Source organism: Gobio gobio (assembly GCF_949357685.1).
Source record: "Gobio gobio genome assembly, chromosome: 3".
NCBI classification, from domain to species: domain Eukaryota; kingdom Metazoa; phylum Chordata; class Actinopteri; order Cypriniformes; family Gobionidae; genus Gobio; species Gobio gobio.
Window position 1 is genome coordinate 34908711 of NC_137099.1, and position 19842 is coordinate 34928552.

Sequence of the window (19842 nt, forward strand, 5' to 3'; positions counted from 1 at the left end):
ACAGAGGAAGGAATATACGCTTCTGGCTAAAATATGAAGTTTCCCACTTTGTGCTTTTAGGCAAAAGGATTCTTGACTGTAGAATTCTCAGAAGTTACCCCACTTATGGATGCTCATGGGTCCCTTACAAGGCCGCACAAGACAGCATAGAATAAAAATTATAGCGCAACATTTTTGTCAATACACATAGTGGTTCAATGTAATCCTTCAATCAGAATTTGCTTCACCTTCAGGGGTAGACCGTGATTGGCTCTTGAGGCGGAGAGAGGGTCTGAATCGGGTGCGGTCATTAAAACTCCAACTCTTCTGGACCTTGGCAGGACTCGATCCATCAGTGCTGATCTCAGCTCCGGGCGAACGTCTGTCTGTAACAGATGTCTGCCTGCTTTTAAAGCTCTGTCCACGTGGGCTTGCCATTCTTACCCGGTCCTTAAAACTCAGTTTCTGACTAAAAGGGGAAAAAGTGAGAGAATGAGAGAGTGAAAGAAAGAACAGCACTTTCCTTCCAGCCATGAGCCATGGCAATGACCATCAAAGAGCAGCATGAAGTACAAATAGTGCAGAGGCCAATCATTTATTAGTTCTGCATTGCTTGCTTAGACCCTCATAGTATTAGAAGTCAAACAAACTCTAAACAATCATTATGAAAGGGCCCTTCAGATATGATATGCCAAGACAAAATGTAATGTAAGATGAAATACCCTAGAGAAACGTCAAGGACAGAGGGATAAAAAATCCTTCAGAAGTAATTACAATGTTCCATGAAATAAGAAATAGATCTATCTATCTATCTCTCTGTCTATCTATCTATAATGTGATGCATAAATCACTGCTCAAACAGAGGTCACTTTCTACCCAAGCAGCTTTCTGTTGGCAATGGACCTTTATCACAGCAGAACTGATTACCGGAAGTGCTCATCGAAACAGTGTATCGATTCTTCCGGTTTTGTATATTTTCAATGTGCTGATAACACCTAGTTGACTAAACACCTCTTAAAATGAGCATCCACAGTATGATTTCAAAATCTGGACATTTTCAGAGACAGGAGAAGAGATATTCTGATGATTACTGTGTACAGGATTTTCCAAACTCAAAGGAACTTGTAGTTTTTTAATCCAACATAGCCGATGCTCGTAAACAAACGTGATTATTTCACCTCGCGGTGTCAGTGCTCGTCTAAATAGTGACCGGATGAATAAGATTAAGAAAGAATTAACATATTTATTTATTTGTATTAAATATTTTAGTCATTATTCTGTGTCATTTTTCATTGACAATCATTTCACTGTATGCAATTCAGACATTTATGCCAAAATTCGTAATTAATATTCAAAGCAGTCGCGCTGTCAAAGCATTACTGTTAAAGATTAATGTTTAACATTGTTACATTTCTTTAAGGCAATTTCCGTGCATTCATTCATCTATTTAAATACTGCTCTTACGAAAATAAACCATGGTTTTACTACTACTACTACTACAAAAAAAATATAATTATTGTAGTTAAACCATGGTAACCACAAATCAACCATGGTTTTGCTAACCATGGTATTTTAATGGTAAAAACTGTAATACAAATGGTAATCAATCTGCAAATCCCCCTGCAAATATATATATATATAAATATATATAAAATATATATATATATATATATATATATATATATATATATATATATATATATATATATATATATATATATATATATATATATATATATATATATATATATATATATATATATATATGATCACACCTCTAGGCAACAGAAAAGAGCAGCGGCCACTCAAAAATGAAGCACTGCAGTGAGTCATCCACTTCTGTTCAATAATGTCACATTAGCAACTATGCTAATTATGGTATCATTGCCTCTTGGTCATTGATGAGTAGTGCATCATAAATGAGTGGATGGATGGTTGTCACACAAAGTGGTTAGAACGCACAGAAGCACCATATCCAAACACCTCTTTGAAATCTGTTGTTCACACTCAGACAATGGTCCAAAACAAATGGATGAATTTCATGTATTTGTTCTGTACTTAAATTCGTAATGATGTGGAAATGATTTGTTTGGCCTTGTTCATACTGGCCACACTATTATGGGACAATCTGAAGTTGTATCTTAGTAATTATGCAAATGACACCACTAGCTCTTTCTGTTATCTGGAATGAGGAAACTCTATGCTTTAGTAGCTGGAGTAAAATATAGTCACATGCTAATTATGAAGTCACATTTTGAGATATATTGAGAAATATTGTCTGAATTGCAAGAAATAAAGTGGGATATAACGTCTCAGTGTGCTTTTTTTATGGACAAATGAGGTATTACACTAGTATACCAACAGCAATTTTCAAAAGTCTGTCTCAATTGTAATTTATTTATAGTAAATATAGGATATGAAACAACACAAACCTTGTAGACGAATCTCCTTGATCCTTCCTTTGGGTGTAAGAAGGTGATGTAAAAAGAGAAATATTTAAATGTGAGATGTTAAATAAATCTACAGTACACAGTCTTGTTATAAACTACTCATGACATAAGGTCAGATTCATGGGATCCAGTTTATCATAAAATATTTCATGCATACTAATGCACCAAAAGCAACAGCCAGTTCAAAACATAATGCATATACATGCCAATCAAAACATGCAGAGTATTGCAAGAAATTCAGAAGCTCAGGCAAAAAATGTGACGTGTATTTGGAGCCCTTCTGAATGTCTAGTTTATTCTCTGTAAGTTTAAAGTAATGCTTTCAGCAGGTCTAGTTATATTTCATTGTCTTATGTGATATAAGGGCATTTATGAATGACAAGGAAAAGGCAATCAAATCTTTTTCTCAATCAATTTGATTGCTGCTAATACTATTTACCAAGATGGAGCACTACTGCATATTCACGTTATCCATGATTGTGCCATTACAAAACAGAATGTGGGCATAAATGCAAAATGGAGAGAAACATTACTGTCCATTCGCTTAGTTTTTCCCTTTCTTTTTGAGAGAAAGACTGCAATCAGGTGATTTTATGGACCGCTAGACCTACATTAGACCTTCTGTCTTCTATAACAATAGAACCTGGTCTATAATGATTCTTCTGAATGGCTATGAATGTATCAGATAAATGTGAAATGGACATAAAAACTGACATATGTAGTTTTATAAATGTTGAAGTGAATAGGATGTGAAAAGAAGAATGGACCATGTGGGGGACGGGCATAATAAAGTTACACAGGGATACTGAACAAAATAAATATAGGGAAAGAGGAAAGTTTCCCTTTGTGAAAAAATGAATGATCAAGATAGGAAATAGAATAGCAGCTGCCAGGGGGTTTGTACCTACTTCGTAGGACTGCAGGTATGCAACGCCTTCAAATGAGGTTTCCAGGTAGCAACGGAAACCGAGTTCTCATCAGCCGCATAGCTACGCCACACACACTACATGCAAAAATATATAAAAACCAAAAGAACAAGGATAAAGGGAAAAGGGGAAAAGACAGAAGAAGAACAAGCCCGTAGAAGAGAAAGAGAAGAAGAAAAAACGAAACAAAAAGAAAAATAGCAGATTAGTAAACAAAACTACACAGGGTTTTTTTCGGTCAGAGCAGGCACCAATACATGCCTCAGGACAGGGATTGTAGACTCATAGTGACGCCAAGTGGCCTCAAGGTAAGGCCGACTACCATCGGTGGAGTAATATCGCCACGCAGCCTTATTCAGGGTTAGGGAGAGTAAAAAATAGTGAGCAGAAACAATGCACACACACACACACACACACACACACACACTCACACACATAGAAGGGGAGCTCCTCCAGGTAAAACTATCCACAGTCTCAGCCATTCCATAAAAGATTTATCAGGCAACAAAACCATAGTGGTGCATTCAGACACAAATCACAGTTACAGTAAAAAAAAAGAAGATACGGAACCATTAGCAAACAGTACTCTACTTAGAGACATTTTCCATAAAATTCGGTCATAAAAATTACAGTATAAAGGCAGATTCACAGCTCTTGTGTCTAACCTGTATAAGGCAGGCAGCAGGGTTCCTTCTCTTCTCAAAGTGCTTCTGTCTGTGCTGTTCTTGAACCTTGAGGGCAAAACCCGAACCCAAAATGCCCTGAAATGCAAGTGAAGTAGAACCATGTCAGTAATACTATTGGGTTTTAATTAGACAATAGGCCTATAGGAAACTTCTCAGGTTACGTATGTTTCCTGGTTCCCTGAGTGGGGAATGAGACGCAGTGTCATAATGTTGGCAATGTGGACCTGCGACACCTGCGAGAGCTGGTGTCTTAAGCACATGTGGAAAAACACCAATTGTATTGGCTAATAGCAGGGTCAGGTGACGTAGAGCATGCGTATCACCAAGACCATAAATAGATCCCTAAAACGCACATCAACAGATTCTAATTGGGTGAATTATAGCAAAGCGACGCAGTGTCACGTTCCCCTCTCAGGGAACTAGATTACATACATAACCTGAGATGTTCCTTTTAGACTCCTTTTAGAGTGGAACTCAATGCTGCGTCATGGCATTGACTCTATATGGGAACATTGATACTCGATGTCACCATACAGAAAAAATGCCTGACCAATAAGGTTGTCAAGTATGCACAAGCACAAACCCTTTGGCTTAAAGAACAGACTAACACAAAGAAGTTAAAGCCTGGGGTCAATTCGACAATAATAATATCCATGAATGTGTGTGGAAAGGGCCAGCCTGCTACAACACAAACATTAAAAGGTGTAAAAAAATAAACCCCAAGAGACGAACACTCACTTTAAGCGTTACCCAAGGACAAAGCCAACTATGCGTTGCACAGGCAAACTGAAATTGTAAGACTAAAAGGGGCACATTCTTAGAATACCTTTCCAAGAAGTTAGTGCCTAGTGCCCTAGTGCCTAGAGGCGAAGCATACTGCACACCTAATAGGCCTGTAGAGGAACTGAACTTGATTGTAAAGGCATATCCTCAGAAAATGGCCGTTAAGTCGAAGACTGGACAATATCAGCCAATAAGGGTGCGAAGTAAAAGTCCATTGTCCAAAAAGTTTCCATACTGCCAAATGTTGGGAGAGGGGAATCAGTTTCTTGATTTCTGTTTGAAAAAGGGGGGTCATTTGTTTGGGGTTCTGAGACACCATGCTGGCAGGAAACCTGCAAATGTTGTTTATCTGGCTGTGTGCAACACCCGGGCTCCCAGTCTTGACGAAGACACCAAATAAAGTTTGGCATTATCAAAACTAAGCAGCTACAAATAAGATGTCATTGTGTGGAGCAGGCTTGAAACCAAGAAGGACATTAGGAATGGTCTCATTTATGCAAATTATTTACAATGTGGTTCTTTATTAGTGTGGAGAAGTGGATAAGATACACAAACACTGAATTTATACTTTACGTAGTGTAAGGAAACAAGGTATGAGAATATGTGTGTAAGGTTTACCGCAGGCAGAGTAAAGAAGGAGATCCCAAGCAGGGCAAAGCCAGCAGACAGCATTCGTCCAGTCCAGGTTTTAGGGGTCTTATCTCCATAACCAATAGTAGTGAGGGTGATCTAATTAATAAAAGGTTAGGGTAAATAGAGAATGAACAATTCTGGTTTCAAAATGTCTCAATTCATGCTCTAAGGTGTCATTAATTCATTATATAAAACACAATATGGTTGACATAGTGCAGGTGAGATGGTATTCGTTTGGGTAATTTTTCTCTTTACCTTGTGTAATTTTTATTAATGGTTTTTGAGGATGATGGCAACTTGCCCCGGCTAATTTGGCTAGCTTCTACCAAGTGACAGATGTAAATTGAGGTCAATTTAGCATAAAGCTTGATTGACATTGACCTTAACAACAAATGATATGGGATGCGTTTTTGCCTCTTTCTAAAGCCAGAAAGTCTATTTATTTGCCTATTAAAACTATGCGCAATTACCTGGTTAATTGTATTATTTACATTGAACATTGTTTTTTCCCTACTTTGTGACCTCATCAAAACACGCAGTTGATAACCACTGTACTTCGCTATACTGTATATCTGTACTGTATGTGTTTATCTCTTCACTTATGCAATATGCATATAGCCTATGTGGCCTTTGTCTTTTTCTTTTGGCTTGAAACAATCTGTATGAGCCTGAAGTCGGTTCTCTGAAGCATCAAGGGCATCCAAGCGAGACCAGAGATGGCATTTGTCATTTTGTGCCATCATTATTTCTTTCTATCTCCATGGAAATAAAATCTAATAGGCCTCCGTATAACCTTTATGGAAAAGGTTTCAATTTCCAAAACAAGGTAAAAGGCAATGAACAAAAGGCTGAAAACGGGTGAGCCTGAAATTAGAACTGAAATGTGTTGTCAATGATCACATTAAACTGAAACTAGTACATCTTGCAATTTTCCAGTAATGTAGACCATTAACAAGAAGTGGAAAAAATGACTCAGGAATAAATGCATCAGAGTCACAGAAGTGCTAGAACACGTGTCTATTACTACATCAGATATGAATAACTTGTTTTGTGAAGCTCAGTATAGGTCAGAATATTATTTGTTAAGTGAGGATATACCATTGTGCAGAGATGTGGGGTGTGGAGACTCACCGTGCCCCACCACAATGCATCAGCATAGGTGGCAAAGTCTTGATTAGAATCCTTTTCCACCAGATAAACCAGGAAAGAGGAAAAGATGAGCACAAGGAACCCGATGTACCAGGCAGTGACCAATTCCTATTAGAAGGAGAAGCAAATACTGAGGGCATTTAAAGGATATATGCACACCAGGAAGATATTTGCAAAAGTACAAAAAGTACTTTTTGATATGGCTGTGTCTGACACAGGAGTTTCTGCTAATAAAACAAAGTGTGATTTTAAATTATTCCAAAATCTTTATTTCAAAGTCAATTAAGCAAATAATTCTGGATGATGACTTGTCAATAAACTTACCTTGCTGTGTGCATAAACCACAGATCCGAGAAGCTTCCAAGTTCCTCCGCGGCGGTCCATGCGTACCATTCGCAGGATCTGTAAAAACCTTAAGCTTCGCAGTGCAGATGTTGCAAACATGTTGCTTTGACTCCCCGCCGAAACCACAGCAACAGATGCAATCAGAACTATAATGTCTGATGGTTAGGGGAAAAAAAAACAGAACAAAATTCATGGGTAACACTTTATATTAGGGTCCAATTCTCACTTTTAACTTGCTTATTAGCTTGCATATTACTAGTATATTAGCTGTTTATTATAAAGCACATATGAATGCCTTATTCTGCATGACCTTATTCTACATCCCTTAATCCTACCCAATACCTAAAGATAAATGTTTCAAGTTTTGAAATATGCTATTATAGGAAAAAATACATTTAACATGCATTATATCTACATTTTTTTCTTTAACTTTTTCACTTCAATCTATGAAAACAGCGACTGACTTCCTAGGATAATTAACCTTGTAATAATTATGCTGTAAATTCCTTTGGATGAAAGCATCCATTAATTAATAGATCTCAACCTTTTTGACTTGAAGGACACCAATAATATTTCCTCCAGCATTTCTGCTGTAATTATGTTTTTTTAATAACAATAACTGTAAGCATGAATTTATTAAAGGGGACCTATTATGCAAAATTCCCTTTTACATAGAGTTTGAACATGTATTGAACATGTTCACTTTTACTTGTTATACAACCACCCAATAAAGGTAAAAATCCACCCACTCCTTTTTTAATTCCTCCTTTTTCTGTCATAAGCAGTGTCTCAGAATAAGCATTTGCAGTTTCTATGCAATGTGAAGTCACATTTCACAGGCCCCATCCACAACTGCTGACAGACTCTGCCCTATTAGTTTAAACCCGCCCTGAGTGAGCTGTACACAGTTCGCCATGTTTATCTCCTCACCAGAGCATTTATCAGCAGGATTCAAGTAAGACATTTATTTTTATTAAAGCTACTAAAGTTATTCAATCAAGAGCAGTGAGTGATTTTCTGTTGTCTTTTGTTGTTTGGTTCATTTTAACAGCATATAAAGCAGTAGGTACTGTATAGTATGCTGCTTTTACCTCAATACACAGATCTAATATACACATGAGATTTCTTTACTTGCTGTTTGCGATCACACACATAACCGACTGTTTATGGGAGCTTTGTGTGTTTTTGACATAACCTTATGTGTATTTGACAGTTTAAGCACAATAAGACGTGAAAGAGAACTTAGTTAAACACTCAGTTTAACTCATTCCCTGTCAGCGTTTAAAAAAAAAGTTGCCAGCCACTGCCAGGGTTTTCGATCATTTTCACAAAAAAGTAATGGCCCATAGAATAGTTTGTTGTATGAATATCTGAGGATGCAGTATATCAAAAGAAAGAGCAGACCCTCTGATTTTAAACAAACAAACAAAAAAAAACCTTTTATTCTTGCTTCATGCATTTCTTTTTTATCAACACTTAAATATGGGTAAATATCATAAAAAAGTAACATATTGAACAAAAAGCTGAGAAAATCAAGTTTTTGTCAAAGACTACAAGATCAGATTCAGAACACATCTAGAATGATGATCAAACACAGATAGAGTAGATCGAGTCCATCAACACCCCTAATGCTTGCACAGTCCTATAGCTCGTTCTTGGTCGACATTTCATTCAGTAAAATTATGCAGTTTTGATTTATAAGATGTTTAATGTTGATGATGATGACGTTATTTTACATATGGTAATGGTAAATTGACTGCATTTATATAGCGCTTTCAACAGACCCATGGCTATCCAAAACGCTTTACATCTTGCCTCACATTCACCCACCGACGTGTATGAATGTACATATGCATCTGCTTACATACAATCGCTTGTTTTTTTTGCAACTTCTTATCCTGTGTTTTGATCAGGAGATTCTGCACTCATTCAGAAGATGCGTAATAGCGTCCCCTAGCTTATAACAGTGAAAACCCGGAAAATTCTGTGTGGGGAAGCGTTTTATCACAAATAACGGAAAATTCTGTGTTTGGCAGGGAAAGAGTTAATACTTAGTTTAATACGTGACGTACCATCGGACAGGCAGCTTTCTGTGCATATGCTTGGAATGTGTGCGCTCAGAAAACCATTTATCAGGACTTTAGACTGGCTTTACAACGCAAGTTTGAAGGCACAAAGGCTCCGCCCTCTTCTGGAAAGCGTGGTTGGGAGCAGTAGCTCATTTGCATTTAAAGATATTATGCACAAAAGCAGCATGTTTTTCCTTCCACTCAAAAATGGGCATTTAAACATGCTATAATACATTAACTGTGGGGTATTTTGAGCTGAAACTTCACAGACACATTCTCAGGACACCTGAGACTTATTGCATATTACATTTTGTAAAAGGGAGCATAATAGGTCCCCTTTAAATTAATTTATTACGATTAATCTGTGATTGAAGAAGTTTCAAGAACAGTATATACTGTACTTAAAAAAAACAATAGTTATTAAGAAAAAACATATATTTTATATACTGTATGACATATGAGAAATAAATGATTGCATCTTACATTTAATTGTATGCGTTTAATTAATTTATATAATTTTTTTTATAATTAATTGAACCTGAAAATTTGTCAATGAACTTTAATTCAGGTAAATGAGAAGGACATCACATCCGCTCAGACTATTAGACAATTTACTTAATTAATCGGAAAGATGGATTTGCAAACATAAAGGTACAATTTGTGCTTTTTTTTCTGCGATGGTATCTTGCCCATATTCTGTGGGAAAAGAGGGCTAAGGGAAGGGACAAGAGGGAGAAAGAAACAGAAAGAAAGGAAGGACACTGGAAGTTCACACAGAAACCACATCCACTTGGAGATGTGACATCAAACCCTCAAAGAACACAAACAAATCCAAAGCACTTAACTGCAATAACATTTTCTTTCTCTTTATAAACCTGCCTCTAATTTCTTATATTCTTTGTAATCAATGAACTCATACTTTGCAGCAAATGGGCCTTTGTGGTCCCCCGTTCTTCTGTTCTCTGCTGTAGTTTGTCGTTCTTAGTCAAATTATCACATTACATGTGTTCTTAAAGTCTTCAGGGAACATCGAGCTGGGAGGGAAAATGCTTACTTAGGTGTAGAAGTGCACTCTAGATGTATAAATTATGACGCTGTAGCACAGTAGAAAGATGACTCATAAACTCAATGAAAAATACATAAGTCCTTCAAATGAAATAGACCACCACAATCCAAAACCAGGCCTGTTGAAAAGTGATTTTCTTCCACTATCTTATAAAGAAATGTCCATTTAAAACAAGAATGATGGATTATTATGGAATTAGATGTCAAAAAGTCTGAAGCAACTTTTTTCTAATTTAATTCTAACTTTCTTTTCATTATACATCATACTATCCAACAATTTGTCAAACTTTGTTACTTTCAGTTTTAAAATAGATTTTGAATAGCAGAATTTCAATCAACAGATTATATACTACCTGAATAAGAAATCTTGCTATACAATGCAATATATTGAGTAAATGTTTTTGGCTTAAACTGAATGACAGAATATATTTACAGTAATTTGACAGGTTTATGCCAGCAAACTAAATCTGTAAAAAAAAAATTCTAAGTAGTGTGTGGTGAACTAACTCATCATATAAACATTAGGCTACTTCTACAAACACATGTGAATGTAATTGATGTCCAAGAGACTTCTGAACATTGTGAAGGAGGTTTTATAGCATGTAGCTACATAATTGTATGTCAATTTCTTTCTGGTTGAAGTCACTTGATACCACACACACACACACACACACACACACACACACACACACACACACACACACACACACACACACACACACACACACACACACACACACACACACACACACACACACACACACACACACACACACACACACACACACACACACACACACACACACACACACACACACACACACACACACACACACACTTACAGCCCCATTTTATGAAACTGACGTTAATGGAAATAGAATGCCACTGAGAATTTATAGCAGATCCTAGCACTAAGAATTGATTCATTTTAGATCATTTACAACTTTTTATGAGTGAATATTTCTATACCCAGGGGCCATACAGGACCTGAGGGTAAACAGTGTTGCTAACAATTGACTAGCAGCTACATGCATTAGGGAGTACTACATTCATTCAGCATTTATCATGATTGTTGGTGGAATGTTTTAAGTTATTTTTTTCAACAAATGGGTTGGGAAGCTGTTTTCAGAATAAATCTATTCAGACAGGGTTTATTTTGCTTTGTCAAGTTTAAATTAAGTGTACGTTTCCTAATTGATTCAAAAGGTCATTAGCCTCCATTAAACTGATAAATGAACCCTGCCAGAGAAAAACTTATGTATGTGATATTGTTGTAGACTATTGCAAGAAAAACCCTCAGCAGTAACACCAAGAATGAGTGTCCCCTGCCTGTTAACTCAAAAGTTTCACATGAAAACCCACATATTGAATGCCTAAAGTCCAACCATTACTCAGATTATCACCATATTTTTCTTTAAAAAAAGGTTTGTTTTAAGTTGCTGTTTTGCAGTGTTTAACAAGTTTTAGTGGCTCCATAGTTGTAAGTGTACTAGCAAGGGAGTCAACTATTTCTAGAACTGTCCCACTGTCAAACTTATTGCAATACAGGGAAAATTACTCATTATAAATACCCAGAATGCCCACCTAAATATTCACTATAATATTTATAAAATATTCAATCCAAGCTGTCAAGGATGAGCGTAAATGTAAATGTAAGAAGATAAAGACATTTAGTAGTGTTCACAATATACTAACAAAAGGAAACTAGGGAGCAGAATGAAACACAGCATTTGAATGGTATGAACACACAGACACGTTATTCCCATTATTCATGACGTTCATTACTCTCATCGTTCCCCATTTAGATCGATAGGGCCAGGGCTAAGTGTTAGCACTGAAGAACATACACCACAAGCACCTACACACACTTAAACAATGTAAAACCTCATTAATAGTAAAACCAGTATTAATTAACTCACACTGTGTTACAACAGTCTGGAGAACATTAGACAGGCTGAGGGGTCACTGAATGAGAGCTGTGTTCTGAAATGGATTTGTTGGGTTTTAGCAGCCACAACTGGAGGATGCTGAGTAAATGGTTTTAGGTCAAGGGCTAAGTACAGTAACATTATTTAAAAGGCATGAGATAGTTCCTTACTGGTGATCAGCTATGAGGCTGTTGCCTTGGTTACTGAGGAATGAACATGGTTTGTGTCATCTTGGAAGGATGGAAGTTGCTAGATAGAAGGAACGCATTTGTAATGTTGGCCAGTATTATTAGTGTTAAAAATACCTGCCAAACGAAATTACATAATAATATATACATACACCAGATCAGGGATGTGTACACTGCCATTCAAATGTTTGGGAACAGTGAGTATAGAAATAAGTCACTTATGCTCACCAAGGCTGTATTTATTTAATAAAAAAAGTAATATTGTGAAATGTAATTTACAATTTTATTTTAAAATGTAATTTATCCCTGTGATAGCAAAGCTTAAAAGGTCATGAAACCCTAAACCAAATTTTCTGAGATTTTAACAGAGTTATGTGTGTTGAGCATCATAGAAATCAATGTTCCCATCCATTCATTTTGATTGTAGGAGAAAACTAGTTAATTTTAAAAAATATTGCGCTATATTCAACTTCCGGGTTTAAATTCATCTTTGTATCAACGTCACAGAATGTGACGCTTTGTCGTACTATAATACGGCGATGACTCATCGATGTCTCATAATTATTCACTACGTCTGCATGTCCTTATCCTATGAGAAGAGGCCTCACTTAATTATTCATGAGACTGCGTGTCCTTATCCTATGAGAAGACGTCTTGCTTAATTATTCACGAGGTTGCGTGTCCTTATCCTATGAGAAGTGCCTCGCTTAACACAGCAGCACGCATTGATTGACAGGCGCTTCAAACAGTGAGATCGCATTCAGTGAGTGAGAGACGCATTATTGGATCCAAAACGAATGATTATTTTTGCTTCTGTGTCCCATAAGTTCTCTTCAGTAGATCCTGAATCTTCGAAACAAACGCGATATAGATTTTGGTGATGAATTTAGTGATGAATCGATATAGACTTTAAGCCCATTAACCGATCAAACGGCTCATAAGTTATCAATGATGCAACAGCGTGTTCATATATATTTTCTATGCAGAGAACATGCGGATTGCTGTGCATTTATTTGTGCAATAAATGATAGCTGTCGATATGTACTTTATGTATTTGTGTTATTTAAGGTGAGCTTACACAACCATGTGTATATTGTATGCTTTGATGCTTTTAACTCTGAATCAGAAGCCGTTGATGTGTTGCTGTCAGTCAGTCTCCCCTCGTCCCCCTCAACTCCGCTGTTTAACCACGCCCACTTTCATAGCATTTTTCAAAACTGTGGTGAGAACTGACGGCTGCTAAAACAGGGGGTTTCATGACCCTTTTAAGGTGCAGTGTGTGAATTGCAATAACCCACTGCCCACACCCCTCCCTTTCGAAGCACATAGAGAAGCTACGGTCGTCGTCGGAGAGAGCAGAGAGTGACTAGTGCTCTGTAGAGAAGGTTTTTTTCCGTTTAGGGCTACTTTAGAAACATTATGGCGCAAAATGGCGATTTCACAGTAAGGGGACCCGCTATGTATGTGGATAGAAATGGCTCATTCTAATGTAATAAAAACATAGCAGTACATTATGTAAGGTCTTAATACACCACTTAAAACATAGTTATGTATATTATATTGCATTTCTGTCAATTGCTCCTCATAAATACTACACACTGCACCTTTAGTTTTCAATCGCCATTAATCTAGGTTTCAGTGTCACATGATCCCTCTCAAATCATGCTAATATACTCATTTGGTGCTTATTATCACAATTAAAATAGTTGTGCTGCTTAATATTTTTGTGGAAACCAATATAAATTTTTTTTTCAAGATTCTTTGATGAATAAAATGTTCAAAAGAACAGCATTTGTTTGAAATAGCAATCTTTTGAAACAATATCTTTAATGTAACTTAAATTTAATGCATCCTTGTTGTGATTTAGAGCTACTACAAACAAACTAACTAACTAACTGAATATTTTAAGGTCACCAAATATGTTCCTTTTCTCTGAACTGTCAACCCATAACGTCTCGGTTACGTATGTAACCCTCTTTGCCTGAAGGAGGGAACGGAGACGCCACGTCGGAGAATAAACTAGTGAGAGCCAATCTACTTCAAGTGTAACTAAACTAGTCAATGCACGCAATGATTGCACCAGCTGCTCATGCCACACAGCACGGGTATAAATGAGGCACAGGTGCTTGCATCAAATTAGTTTTCTGCTGAGGAGCCGAGTAGGTGAACTGGCACCCCAGCAGGGTACAGAGGACATGGCGACAGGACATGGCGTCTCCGTTCTCTCCTTCAGGGAACGAGGGTTACATACGTTCCCATTCAGTCGGTCACTTCCGACGCCACGTCTTTATCTTTAGCTCTGCCGACTTCAGAGGCTCGAATGGGGCATTCTGAAGTGCTCGGAGCACCAGAGCAAGATCCCAAGAGGGTACAGTCAGAGGGAGGTCGAGGAGGATTTAACCGTCTTGCCCGCCTGAGGAACCTGACGACCAGGTCGTGTTTCCCAACTGTCTTACCTTCTACGTGGTCGTGATAAGCAGATATTGTAGCAAAACTTTGAGTGTGGAGCGCGACAGCCTACGCTTCAACCCCTGCTGCAGGAAGGAAAGCACAGACACGATCGAACATAACTGAATGAACAGGTTCCACTTCAAGGCATAAGCCTGTCTCGTAGATGGTGCTCGTGCCGAAGTGATGGCGTTAACTACCTCCAGGGGTAAGTCACCTAGAACCTCCGCCACAGGGTGCCCCGTCTCTGAGTCAGAAGGTCCTTCCTCAGAGGAATCTGCCAGGGAGGGGCTGTTGCGAGGAGCATTAGCTCTGGGAACCAAGTCCGGTTTAGCCAGTATGGCACCACCAACGGGACTTGCTCCTCAGACTGAGAGGGGGCCCATGAGGCACTCTGATAGTACGTCGGGGGAAGCTCTTGATTGCCTCAGCCTGTTACCGACTGCGAAGAACTGCTCTGCCCAGTACTGAACAGTGTCGCCGAAAATGCCACCTTGTGAGATGGGAGCATCAAGAAAGTGTACTTTGACGACCACTTGCACCTCAGCAAGGCAAGCCGGGAGACGTTTCTGGACCACCGAGGTGGACATTGTCTGGCCGAGGGCCTGCGCCATGACTTTAATCACGATTAGTCAACATGCGCAGCTCAACCCCGACTCAGAACTACCCTCGTGCATTAAGAGTGCAGAGCGGAGGTGGTCTGCGCACAGCCACCCCACCATTGAGGGTAGTGAGAGAGGAAAAACGTTTGCAGTTCTGGCCCCTTTGGCGTTCCATTTCTTTGGCAACAAAGTAGTTCCATTATGCCAAGTTTTCCATGCACATCCGGGAAAGATCCTGGGAAAGCATGGCTGTTAACTCTAAATCTGATTCAGCAAAGCACAGACCTTTACAATGGGCTCAGCATCATCCTCATTCCCAGAGCACAACAACCTTCTCTCCGATGCAGCGATTGACATCTGATCCTCAGCTGGAGCCCCGAATGAACCACTAGGTTCCCCCATAAGAAGGACCAGCAATTCCATCCAGAAGCCGCACAGCTTGCAGTGTGCTAGAGGGGGAGGGGCCCTAGGGGGTTGTTTCCCAGAAGGAGAAGCCCTCCCCTCCTCAGATCACCCAAGCTATTTCACCGAAGTAGACCTCTCCTGTTGGCCACCAGGGAGGGCGCTACAAAACGAAATAGGCAAGGGGACAGCTCACCTAGAGCGCCGAGCGAGTGCTGGGTTGCCATGACAACCCGCGCTGCAGCCCGGCGGCACACGACACGCAGAGAAGCGAGAGGTCCACACTTTTACACACGAGCGGCGGCTGTCCAACAACAAAGTGGACTCAAGCTTCCCAGAGAAAGAAGAGTCGCGACCGGCGTGCCGACGTGCTCATGTTCTCATTAGAAAATGTGAACCACAGCATCTCAGCATGCATACGCCCAGACATGTGAAACAACCGCATCCAGAAACACACAGGTAGAATGTCATCTTTAAAAAGAAGCAAGCTCTCTCTGTGTAGCTCTTCAAGAGAAACTGCTCTCCAGGGGTGCTGAAGCACACAGGGGAATAGTCCCTGTCATGCATGGAAAATGTGTAGCCTGTCAGGAGTGCTCTCTCTATCATAGAAGGCGGTCTCTTACCAGCCGTGAAAACGGCTTTTCAGCACTCTTACCAGCGCACTGAACCAGAAGTGAGAACAGCATTTTGTTTTTGCTCAATAACAAAAAATAGAAAAAGAGAGAAAATCGACCCCGCTGCAGTGCCGTCACTCCAACACTAAACAAGGAGAGGTCCACCCAAAGAGCTTGACTCGTTATAATGTTAACACACGCTTTGTAGAGAGTGATTTCAGGACAAACCATCTACCACTCGGTTCCGAAGCAAAAAGCTAATTTGATGCAAGCATCTGTGCCTCATTTTTCATAAGCAGCTGGTGCAATCATTGCATGCCAATGTGCATTGGCTCGTTTAGTAATACTAAAAGTAGATTGGCTCACGTTAGCAAGATTCCTATTCGTCGGTCTCTGACGTGGCGTCGGAAGTGACCGACTGAATGGGAACTAGTGATGGTGTGTGTGTGTCTGCCTTTTTCCCCTCAGTTGTACTTTTAAAAATATAAGGAGCCAAATCACTATTTTGTGACAATTTTTTGACATGAGATTTCTATCAACTTTCATTCTATGATCTTAATAAAAAAATTCCTGATTTAACGGAGGAAAAGTAGTCTTGTACATTCATTGAAAACTCACCTATGACACAGAAAGGCTTCCTTGCGAAGCGAAGTCGCCCCTGCCATCCTCTGTACCGGCAACAACAACCAGCAGACCAGATTCGAATGATGAACTCCACCCCAAACACAACGATCATTACAAACTCCTACAAAGACAAAGAAAGACATTTTCAAGTTTGTTTGCGTGTGTACTTTTATCATATGTGGTTGGTTGCTTAAATGATAACACTGTTAAACAAATACATTACAACATTATGTTACATACATTAGTCCAGGAATAGCACAATGAGGGAAATACTGTACATTGTGCACAACAGCACATTTTAAGTCAAGACAGGGTAGAAAAGATAGGGTACAACATTTAACTAATTGACATTATTACACCTCCCCAGTTGATTAAATCACAGTACATTAAAACTTATTTTTGTATTACAAGTGTAGTAATTGTGGGCGCAGACATATAGATGAATGAATCTTCCAAATTATTCGATCAAATGAACATCCCCTTTACAAAGCCCAAGTCAGCTCCAGACCCCAGGAAATCGACCATCTATCACGGATCTCCATTCTGCCCGGAGCTACTAGTTTTAGATAATAATTACTCGATTGCCAATGGACTTTTGACCAAAACTTAGACAAAGAGGACAAAAGACTCGTTGTGATCACAAGACAAAGAAACAAACCAGATCTCTGTCTTTTCAATGACCGGTAAATGAACTCCACGTGACACAGCTAAAACTCCAAGCAAACTCACAGAAACTGTTACATATGGAGTGCATCAAATCACTGATTAATGGACTTTCATTCAAATAGCCTTCGACATAGCTTATTAGTGTGTTTACAACAGATACACGTGACTATTATGCATGTATATCACTCCCAATTCATGCAATTATGTAACTATTGAATGAGTGGATGAAAAGGCATCGTGTTTGATATCTTTTTTTTCGTATGGGTATAATCCAACAGATGAGCTGAATGAAATCTATATAGGATTGATCATGTCCTTATAGTAAGAAATTAGGTCTAAATTTACTCTCTGCTTAAGAGCAGGAAACTAAATTACCATAGATAACCCAATTTTATGGGAGGGGTGGAGACACAGTCACCCCTGAACCCTAATTGGCCAGAACCCATCCAGGGGATGGGCAAATATTTGAGTTTTAATCTCGTAACACAGACGAAGTGTGCTGTTCAAGGTCTGTTTACAGCGAGTTCAGAGCCAGCAGTTCGCGGTCTGTTCGCAGCCAGTTCGCAGTTCAGAGATGAGTCCTAGCAGTTTGACCAGAGTTGAGTTCTGAACGGAGAGCTCCCAGGAGACAATCTGACAATCGTGGCAGACCAAGATCAGAGAGAATGGGTTAAACAACGATTTCATTCAGGCCATCTGGTCTTCTCTCACTTTCCTTTCTTTTACTTAAAGTTTATTTTTTTTCCATTAAGTCTCGGGTTCTGTTAAGTTTCGCCGCAAAGTTTCTCAACGAGTCTCCAGCGCGCTTCAACTTCAAACAACGCCCACAAGACTTCCATCCAGCCGCCAACACGCCACGTGATTGGCTTCCCAAGACGTTGATCAAAAGATACGACCAGACCTTCAGCGAATCAAAGACCCGGGAAAACCCCTCTCCAGCAGGGAAAGGGAATCTCCTGTCTGAGACGACACACGAGACACAAACGCAAGTAATACCTCTAGATTCCGAGCTGAACTGGTGCATTAGATCGAATTTAATAACCCTGCCTAAGAAACGATAGGAGGTTAAATTACTGATCAATGGTTTCTTCAGGTCATGTGTCATAAGTGCATATATTACTTGGGATTTCATATTTTCTCTCTCTTAAACTTATTATTTTCATAATTTCTCTCTCTTAAAACGTATTCTTTTCCTCACCTTCTTCCTTTCTGCAACGCGTGTGAATGTGCGAGTGCATGTGTTTATGTTAGATATTAGTTTGACGTGTTAGAGTAATCAATAAAGTTCCGTTTGTATTCAAAGATAACTGTTCTTGTGTTATGTGCTTATGAATTTAATGTCTTGAACTGCCGATCTAAGTTACCTGGCTGTTAAATAGTGTTTCACTATTGTTCGGATATTAATATCCGCTGCAGAGTTGATATTTACGGCCCGTTCAAATGAACTAGAGCTGCAACTAACGATTATTTTTTCTGTCGACTAATCTAACGATTATTTTTTCGATTAGTCGACTAATCTAACGATTATTTTCCCAGATTAATCTTATTATTCTTTTTTACTGATTATTGTATTTCAAAGAGGGTAGTGAATTTGTATATTATTTTAACATGAAATCAATGAATGATGACAATATTAATTGTATTTCAGGAAGGGTAGTGAACATAGTATGCCATTTTATAATGAAATATATGAACACAAGAAGCTTTTTAAACATAATATATAATGATACTATTCATCATAAAATGTATACAGAGCGGGCCTAATAAGGAAAAGTTGTTTACTATAGTAGTTGAGTATGATTTACTTATTGATTTGTGTCAAAAGTAAACGAAAATGCACTTGTATTTATCTGCAAAAGGTTCACATACAGGAGCTTTCAGCATAGTTGTAATGTATAACTAGTCGTCTATTTTGAAGATACATGTGCATAAACAACGACTAAAGCTGCCAGAAGTTTTTGCCCAAACTTCAAAGACACATTTAAATGATTAAAGCTAGAGGCATATCTTAACTTTAATGTTACTTTAAATCATGCAAAGTACCTATACACAGCATGTTATTATGCATATGTGTTTGGGACAGAGGGGAACCGGGTCGCATTAACAGGAGATATATGCAGCCCATAATAAATAAAAGCACGAGACGTACTGGGGTCGGAGAAGAACACCGGAAAATGTGACCGTCTGTTGCAATACACGCGCCACGGTTCAGCTGTGCGAGAGAACACTGGCAGCAGGGTTGCCAGGTTTACACAACAAAACCCACCCATTCGTTACTCAAAACT

General features: G+C 38.8%; 1 protein-coding gene across 2 annotated transcripts in view; it reads right to left on the reverse strand.

The window, feature by feature from the left end:
- kcnq5b (potassium voltage-gated channel, KQT-like subfamily, member 5b) overlaps positions 1–19842 on the reverse strand; it is a 140319-nt gene that overhangs the window by 15744 nt on the left and 104733 nt on the right. Inside the window, exons 3-10 of one of the 2 annotated variants that reach the window (XM_079813060.1) lie at positions 16886–17012; positions 6931–7106; positions 6589–6714; positions 5443–5553; positions 4021–4116; positions 3338–3432; positions 2412–2438; positions 228–448 (exon numbers count right to left, since the gene is read on the reverse strand). In XM_079813060.1, coding sequence (XP_079669186.1) covers positions 228–448; positions 2412–2438; positions 3338–3432; positions 4021–4116; positions 5443–5553; positions 6589–6714; positions 6931–7106; positions 16886–17012 — 979 coding nt within the window. Of the gene's footprint in view, positions 1–227; positions 449–2411; positions 2439–3337; positions 3433–3616; positions 3706–4020; positions 4117–5442; positions 5554–6588; positions 6715–6930; positions 7107–16885; positions 17013–19842 lie in introns of both variants that reach the window. The other variant, XM_079813061.1, reaches the window with a different exon arrangement.